Source organism: Coregonus clupeaformis, chromosome 7 (genome assembly GCF_020615455.1).
Source record: "Coregonus clupeaformis isolate EN_2021a chromosome 7, ASM2061545v1, whole genome shotgun sequence".
NCBI classification, from domain to species: Eukaryota; Metazoa; Chordata; class Actinopteri; order Salmoniformes; family Salmonidae; genus Coregonus; species Coregonus clupeaformis.
In genome coordinates, this window is record NC_059198.1 from 20,060,206 (window position 1) to 20,069,182 (window position 8,977).

At 38.6% G+C, this 8,977-nt stretch overlaps 1 protein-coding gene across 1 annotated transcript; it reads left to right on the plus strand.

The window, feature by feature from the left end:
• Window positions 1-4,037: 4,037 nt before the first annotated feature.
• Window positions 4,038-8,885, plus strand: en2a (engrailed homeobox 2a). Its single transcript, XM_041881097.1, has 2 exons — window positions 4,038-4,900; window positions 6,897-8,885. Exons 1-2 carry the CDS (start codon window positions 4,417-4,419, stop codon window positions 7,211-7,213), a joined length of 801 nt encoding a protein of 266 aa, XP_041737031.1. The 5' UTR covers window positions 4,038-4,416; the 3' UTR covers window positions 7,214-8,885.
• The last annotated feature ends 92 nt before the right edge of the window (window positions 8,886-8,977 follow it).

Sequence of the window (8,977 nt, forward strand, 5' to 3'; positions counted from 1 at the left end):
TGAAAGCATAAAAGGCCTATACCCATAAGAAACATAATTTACATTGACTGTCATTCGCTTTTCCCATTACATTATTATTATTTTTTTTTACATTTTTTAGTCATTTAGCAGACGCTCTTATCCAGAGCGACTTGCAGTTAGTGAATACATATATATATATATTTTTCTATACTGGCCCCCCCGTGGGAAACGAACCCACAACCCTGGCGTTGCAAACGCCATGCTCTATCAACTGAGCTACATCCCTGCCGGCCATTCCCTCCCCTACCCTGGACGACGCTGGGCCAATTGTGCGCCGCCCATTACCATCGTTCTTTCTTTTCCAACTATTGCATGAGGTGTTTTAAAGAGTAAATCCCTAGGAATTCGTTGAAAATGTAGGTCTACTGCTTTGGGTAAATATCTGATTTCCATCGTCGCGCCAGTGTCCAGGGAAAAGTAGACCTATAGGGTTGCTGTCTGGGCGCGATGTTTTGTCTGGGGGATTAGACTGGTGCAGAAGTGCGAATACCCAATACATCTTTAGTAAATCATATAAAGGTCTATCGACCGTTGAGGCATTGACCACCAGCTGACTGATACACAATGTGCACAACAACAACAACAACACATGATAAACAGAATGATGTCACATTCAGGCAGAATAAAAATGTCAATGTAGCACACCCCTTTACGTATCTCACTACGTTTTAAAGGGGGCGTTATTACCAAACTGACGCAATGGTAAAGCATGCATCTCATGTAGGTCTACCATAGGCTACGAGAGATGGGTTACCATCTCCATCGTAAAACTAAATGATATGCACAATGCATAAATGCATAACGAGGGCATATTGCAATCAGAGATATTGGTAAAGACTGTCCTAAGAATGTTGTGGCTAAATGCAAGTTTATTATCTTGTAATCATAGGCCTATAAATGTATCTAAATGTATAATTTATCCACGCATTTAATACAGAAATAAGAGAATATAGGATATGGATCCACACCGAATTAGTAACATTCGTTACAAGAATAAACTATAGGCTACAATTGCAAGAATTATAGGCCGAAAGCGAAAAACAGATTATGGGTCACGAAAAACTGTTGGAAATTATAATAATAATAAGGCATAAAATGTAACATTAATTTGTTCCTTTTCAATGAATCCAAATCCGAGTTCGTTTAACCTAACCTTTGGGTAACATAAACCAAATTTACATTTTAGTCATTAAGCAGACGCTCTTATCCAGAGCGACTTACAGTTAGTGCATACATTTTCATACTGGCCCCCCGTGGGAATCGAACCCACAACCCTGGCGTTGCAAACGCCATGCTCTACCAACTGAGCTACAGAGGGGATATCGAGACAACACAGTCTTCTTAAAACATGAAAGTGTGCACGCATAGCCTACAAGGTGCACGGTGGAAGAAAACGTAAGATATGCTGGCCTCTATGTCAATTTTTTAAGAAATGTCTCTTAACCGGGTGCATGTGACACCACAATAGAAGAGGCCTACAAATTAAGTGATATACTATGCCATATTGTCCAATATAATCAATAAAAACCAACGTAGCCCTTCAATAGCTTATTGACATGTATATGCCAATGCGGTCTATAGGAGCCTGCAAAACAAAACGTATAAAACTCGATTTCCTCAATCTTCTACAACAAGAACACCATTGAAGCACCCTATTTATTATTGGCTGTGGTTTGATCTGTATGACTCGACTTGAAATCGTGTGATTTCCTCCACGCCTGCCCTGTTTTGCTGTGGCTGGCAGCGAGCGCGGCAAGAGGCGAAGGGGGGTTAGAGGCCAAGCCTCCGTGGTAGCGGGCCTGTCTGGCCGCCATTGTCTCCTGCTCATTTATTAGTGCTCTGGATAATCTGGACATCCCTCAAAAGAGAGAAACAATCGCAGCATGAGAGTGGCCTATCTAATTACATCCTTTACTCAGAACGTTCACTATCAGCTGGAGATATAAGACGGTCACTGCATGGTGCATGGTGGTTGTGCATGGTGCAGGGAACGCTGCCGCTCTCAACCATGGGGCACTGCTAGAAAATGAATGACGTATGGAGATCGCTCTAAGGTGGAAATTTAAGAATTGATGAACCGCTTTCAAAACCACCAGACTCAGGCTATTGGTCAAAATGACATAAAAGTAACAAATGTAGCCTATCATTAATATAGCGGGGCTCACATGATTTGGCCATTCTGCATGAGCCAATAGGCCTACACAATGTGGAAGAAAACATTTCTATGCCTGGTCGAAGTTTATTCTCTGTTGAGCTGACAAACTTTCATTTTAACAAAGTGCAAACAAATAGTAATGCAATAGGTCACACACGAAATAGGGCACAGTCAGCCATATGACTTGTTTTTGAAACAGTGAAAGTTTATTTACCGCAGGACAATACCTAAAAAGATGCAGTCTAATTATAGGGTCTTAGTACACCACAGAGGGACTGTCATTCTAAAAACGCACTCTTGCAGAGTTATTCCACCGTTCCCCAACACTCTTTTTAGGAATGAATAGTCTATGAACGTTCGGACTCACCAATAATAATGACCTACGCAACGTTGATATAGGCAATGCACCCTGGACGTTTTGGGGAGATTGAGTTGAAATTATAGACCAACTTTTTCCTCTTAATTTTGTAATGCCAAACTTTTAACATTTCTATAGCACCTATAGGCCTACAAAGAATTCGTTATTAGACACTTCACGATTACCTTGATAAGAATTTACATCGGATATTGCCCACTGGCCCAGGAGAGGTTGAAAAAAACAATTCCATAATTCACAGTTTTTTTTTTAACCTAAATTTGACAAACGCTATGTCCTCCCTCACTCACGCGCTCCTTCAGTCATTCAGTGATGCCGTTTTACGCACTGCTTAGCCTACATTACATTTCAGATCAAATAGCAACTTAACTCTGGCGACTATTGCAAGGCACGCCCTGAATCCTGATTTAAGAGAAAGCAGCCAAGGAGTTGGTCAGTAAAGTTACTCCCAAATTTGGTCTTTGGCGCAACTCTATGTCATGTGCACAGTGAATACAACAGTTTGTTTTCATCACTGATTTATTTTAAAGGGCTACGGACCCATTTTTGCTTCGAGCTACTCGCTTCCACACCGCAGACTATCTAGAGCACCTAACCAGGGACTCAACACTACCTACACTTTAAATAATTATGGAGAAAACATGAGGAGATCAGAAGAAGTTGGCGATTGCATGACTGGCTATGATTGCATGAATTGGCCATTTACGATGGGGCTTTAGAAACTGGGAAGGTCAATGCCCTGTCAATGACATGATGCATGCAAGACGAATCAGCAATAGCCCCATTAAATATCATTCCTCAAAATTAAGAGCTCAGTAAAGTAAAAAAAAGGTACACAACGTCCCAAATAGAAAACGCGCGAGTTAAAAATAACTTAAAACCCCCAAACCCAGTAGCCCACTAATTCGAATCAGCTTCGATACGAGCTATAAGCTACGGACTCCGTTATCCCCCACCCAATTTTGGTTGCAGAGGCTATCGTTAGTAGACTAGCTGGATGGATACAGCTTCGACAACTACTAGGCTATTTATCTGTCTGAAACAAAATAGTTGTATAATGCAAACGTCACACAGCTGGCTATTAACCGACTCGCCATATTTTTCCCAATCTTACAATTACATTTTTAGAATGTAAGTCTATTTCAATATTATTATTCTTATGGAATGGCGTTTGACCATTTCCAGATTACGCATGCATTACGCATGCAATACGCATTAAATGAAAACATTAACCTCCAACTACAACACAAAGTCACCAATATAATAGTCAAATCAAACATAAGAGAAATTTAGGGTGAGGTATTTCGTTTTATTCCAGAACGCTTTTCCTTTAAAAAAGGCGAGGCTGAACGTTTGTCGATTAGCTCGCGAGTCACTGTCATGTGGTAAAATATCTCCCAGTCTATTGGTCCAAGGCACGTGTCTAGGATAACTGCTTCAACGTCACTTGGGGGCTCGTATTGAAAATAAGAACAAAACTCAAGAGTGAATGTGTTTCAGGATCAGTTAGAAGCCTCTTTATTTACCCTTAGTTTAGTAATTGAAGCACTTTTATTGGATAGACTGAAAACGGATAGTACCAAATTGGATGGCCAAATGACAAATGGTGTCTATCCAGTGCAACAATATAGGATAGCCAAGTTTGGGAATATATGACCAAAACTATGTTTTTGTCTGTGGGCACTATCGCAAAGGGTTGCATGGTGTCCTGCACACTCAACAATATTTGAGTTTCTTTTTTTCTTTTTTAAACCTTTATTCAAACATTTGAAAAGCTCCGCGTGCCATAGAAGTGGAGTGCGCTCATTTCGGTGAGGGAGAGCAATAAAGGGGTTAAAGAAAGAAAATTGGAAAGTGTATCAGTATGGAAGAAAATGATCATAGCAACAGAGATGAGGAACGTCAAGTGTCGGCGGATGAGTCAAACAGAGCGATACTTCCCCTATTACAAGCGCCGGGCAACATTCAGCAGATCCCGCATCGAGTCACCAATTTCTTTATCGATAATATTTTACGGCCGGACTTTGGCCGGAAAAAAGAAGGCAACACAAACCATGAAGAAGGTAGTCACGTTACCAGAGAGAACCATAGCCCGGCTGTTCCAAGAACGGAGCAAGTGGAGAGTACTGTGCCAACCGAGGGAACTTCCACTCCTCATCCAGGCGGTGTGGCCAATAAGCCTGAAATAGCGACTGAAGAGCCTCTGAAACCCCGCGGAGAGAATGGAGATCAGTGCCTAAGCTCGGACTCGGATAGTTCTCAAGCCAGCTCAAATGTACCATCCAAACAGCCTATGCTCTGGCCAGCTTGGGTGTACTGCACCAGATACTCAGACAGGCCCTCATCAGGTAGGCTACGATTCTTTTCCCTCGTCTTTGTATCCTGAAATACCCCAACCCGTTGTAACACTGACCTCAAACGCCTCGACCGAGTTGTATAAGGAAAGGAGGGCAAACAGTGTTCGCCTGTTTTACGACGTGGAAATGGAAGATAGAAGATTTAGCCTTGCAAGATATTCTAAATGTATCCATGCAAACATAAAAATAACAATACAAACATTACATCCGATATCATTATCCAAGAAAGCTATATAGCCTATCGCTATAAGAGTTTGAATAAGGGCACCATTTCAAGACTAATTAAGGCGCTCAAAATAGCATCTTGCACTGGTTTAAAGCTAAAATGTGCAAACGCAGGGGTATTGGAAGTCTACACATTAATGTAGTCTAAGTGTGCGGGATAAATAGCCTAGTAACATGAATGGATGAATGAATCGAATTGTAAATAAATATATATTTCAAAATAGGCTATAAGCCAACAACATTGTTGAAGTAATTTTGGAATAACCTCCCACGAATTGTCTTTTTTTATGAGTATTTAGATTATAACTCAATAATAAGAATATAATAGCTTTTGGCTAGATCATAGTCAATGTATAGGTTACTACTACTAGTTTATAGGTTACTATAAACATCTGCGCACACATTACCAAAGCAATAATAGTATTTCAGAGAATTCTTGAATCTAAAAAAATATATGTTTAACAACATAATAGGGTACTTTTCCTCGATCATTCTGTCGTGCAAATCCACTGTTTTTGTTTATGCATGAGTTTTCGCAATGGAGCTGCCTTGGTCTCTAAATATTTAGCCTATTTAGTACATAAAACATGAACGTTTCCATCACCATTCTATATGCTACTTATGTAGAAACGTATTGTACAAAATGTTCTCATGCATTACGTAACGTTGGTTGCGTGGAGTCCACTATTATTCGATGGTATCCCCATGGGCTGCCTATCTTAAAAAGTTTTACATCGTTTTATCATCTCCAGCGAGCTCCAAATGTATTAAATAATGTTTATTTGATTGTCGACTAGGCCTACTTAACCAAACAGATGTCACCACTTTTTCATCAAATCGTTTGGGCTGACGATCTTGTAGGCCTAATACTCAAAACAATTAAACCTAAATAAAACCATCAATGATGAGGTCAATATTTATTTTCATTAAACAAATATTCAAATACAACCAATCATACTTACCCACCAAAAGTGCAAACTTGGAATAGTAATTTGCAACAGCCAAAGACCGAATTCAGCAACCTGCTACGATGTATTCCACTAGACAACATCAACAAGCCTATAGGCTATTACCCCTATTGTATATAAAAGTAGAAAGGCGTTCTTAGAAATCAATTATTTACGAAAAATATATTTGATATTATTCAGCATTTCCATTTCAGACGGGCATTCCAGTTGTGTTCATATATTTCAGGCCTTCTCAGCAATTCCTCCAATGACCATAACAAACTCCGACATGCCCCATCAGTAGCCTATTAGCCTACCTACCATCTATATCTCTTCCAATGCATGGTTGTGGTCAAAGTAGCCTATAGAAGTGCCGAACTAGGGCTTCATTTCTAACTATTTTGACAATTCTTGTGTAATATGGATTGGTGTGCGTTGAAATGATCAAATGACACTCAAATTCTTATTTTGCATTACGTAGCCTATTACATTTTTACATTTTAGCAGACGCTCTTATCCAGAGCGACTTACAGTTAGTGAGTGCATACATTTTTCATACTGGCCCCCCGTGGGAAACGAACCCACAACCCTGGCGTTGCAAACGCCATGCTCTACCAACTGAGCTACACGGGACTATGTGTTATGTATTGGCCTACCTACAGTGCAATAATAAATAAATAAGTAGGGTCTAAAATGAACGAATTCATTACTACAGTCGTAGTAACTGGGACACTTACAGCCTATGCTACACTAAGCTTTCACATTTCATATTTTGATTGGTTTTGGCTAATGATATATATATTTTTTAAACACAGGACCGAGATCTCGAAAACCAAAGAAGAAAACCGCCAGCAAAGAGGACAAGCGACCAAGGACGGCCTTCACAGCTGAACAGCTACAAAGACTAAAAACCGAGTTTCAAACGAACCGGTATCTGACCGAACAGAGGCGACAGGCCTTGGCGCAAGAACTCGGCCTTAACGAATCTCAAATCAAAATCTGGTTCCAGAACAAAAGGGCAAAAATCAAGAAGGCCACTGGCGCAAAAAACACCCTAGCCTTGCACCTGATGGCACAGGGACTGTACAATCATGCTACGACGTCAAAAGATGACAAATCAGACAGCGATTGATTTCGATAGAGATACAGATCACGATGCAATAATTTCACCGAATAAAGGGCCAGTGTATAGAATATACCAGCATAAATTGATAAATATAGAGAGATATTTCTGCAATATCATGTTTATGAAAAGATGTTGTAAAAATGTATGTTTTCAATCTCCTGTAACGTGTGTCGTTTTTCTTCCAGGAAAAGTATAAATGCTTATTATACGTTTCATTTTATATTGCTATTCATTTTCATTTTTACATGATAGCGCTTTAAACTGGCACTTGACGTTGAGATCTGTCAGTGAAGTGAAAAACAACCTGCTTAAGTCCAAAGAATATTTTCTGCTGCATCCAGGCAACTGTGAATCTTAATAAATTTGCTGACAATATATTTCATTTCCATGGTTGCTATGGTTGTATTGGGGTTGAGTTTAGTGTAAAAAGGACATAGCAAGGATTTTGAGTGTCAGTGATGTGCAGACTTAATTGAAAAGTAGATGGATTTTGATACTATTTTGGGAAAATTCGTATTATCACATAAATGATTGGTTAGCAATGTTTTGGTTAGCAGACAGAATACCTAAATTGCTAATACGTAGGATAGCCTAAAGCAAGTTCATTTCCATAAACAATTTGCGTGTTCTGTGTTATATCAATGTACCGAGGCCTCTATAAATAGTTTTTGAAGAGCAATATAAATCATCTTTTGTAGCAAAATGTTTTGAATTATTATAATGCTGCCTATAACGCGAGAGACAACTCTGTAGCATAGTGACAATGATGACAAAACGTTTAACGCACTCTTGGCTGAAAGTATTAAAGGTCTACTTTATCAAAAGTAGGCACAAGGTATCAGAACATATGGTCTATCTATATACGTCCCATGGAACTCTTTCTCTATATACATTTTATTGCATATCCATATATATCATAAAAACAGGCGAAACCATTAGTGACTGTATAACAATTGTTGAAAATCTCTTTTATTGTTGTTGAAAGGACTTCATATGTGTATTTATATAGATTATATTGAGAGAAAAAAATCTATCCAATGACCGGTGTTGCTTTAGAGTAGACTTCTGAGGTTTTTACACTGCTTGTTTATCTTGCAATAACTTCTTTTTGTGAATGAAAATGGTTTATGGGGCCTTTGCATGAAAGCTGCAATTTGTTATACTTGGGCAAATAACTGTGTTTATTATAAACTTTGGTCTTTGTCGACGAGAGTATGATCGAGCTAAGTTTTAGACTGTATCCATACCAAATTGTGGACTTTTGCCTTTTAATTGTTTTGTTGTGTATCTGGAAAAAGTGTGTGTGAATTAAAATCCACCAAACTGAACACACTTTGCCTTAAAGTTCAAGTGAGAACTTTTTATGAAACAGAACTGTGCCGAATCAGAGAAGCAGTAGCCTATTACTTCAAAATGCAGACTATTGATTCAAGATTATTGCCTTTATGAAAACTGCTGGTATGACATAAAGAATATATTCATCAGCAAATATCTATCTATAGGCCTAGATTAATATGTTTAAATGAAATTACAACACATAGTTGTATTATTATACAATGTTATTTTAATTTTATGTTCAAAGTATTCTTTGGTATAATGTACATCATTTGTATCATGTATGTATTAATTGTGTAATTAACTGCCTCCTGAAAAGCTGGAAAAGAAAAGTAAATAAACCTCGAAGATAATACACTTAAAACTTATTTGGCATCATCATTTTTCTATAATCCAGAGTCCAGGATAACTTAACTATAGAAATAAAATGAATTC

Bases quoted from the DNA above. Each gene is read 5' to 3' on its own strand.
- en2a (XM_041881097.1), top strand. From the start codon at position 4,417: ATGGAAGAAAATGATCATAGCAACAGAGATGAGGAACGTCAAGTGTCG. The intron at 4,901-6,896 runs GTAGGCTACGAT...TTTTAAACACAG, and splicing joins CTCAGACAGGCCCTCATCAG to GACCGAGATCTCGAAAACCA.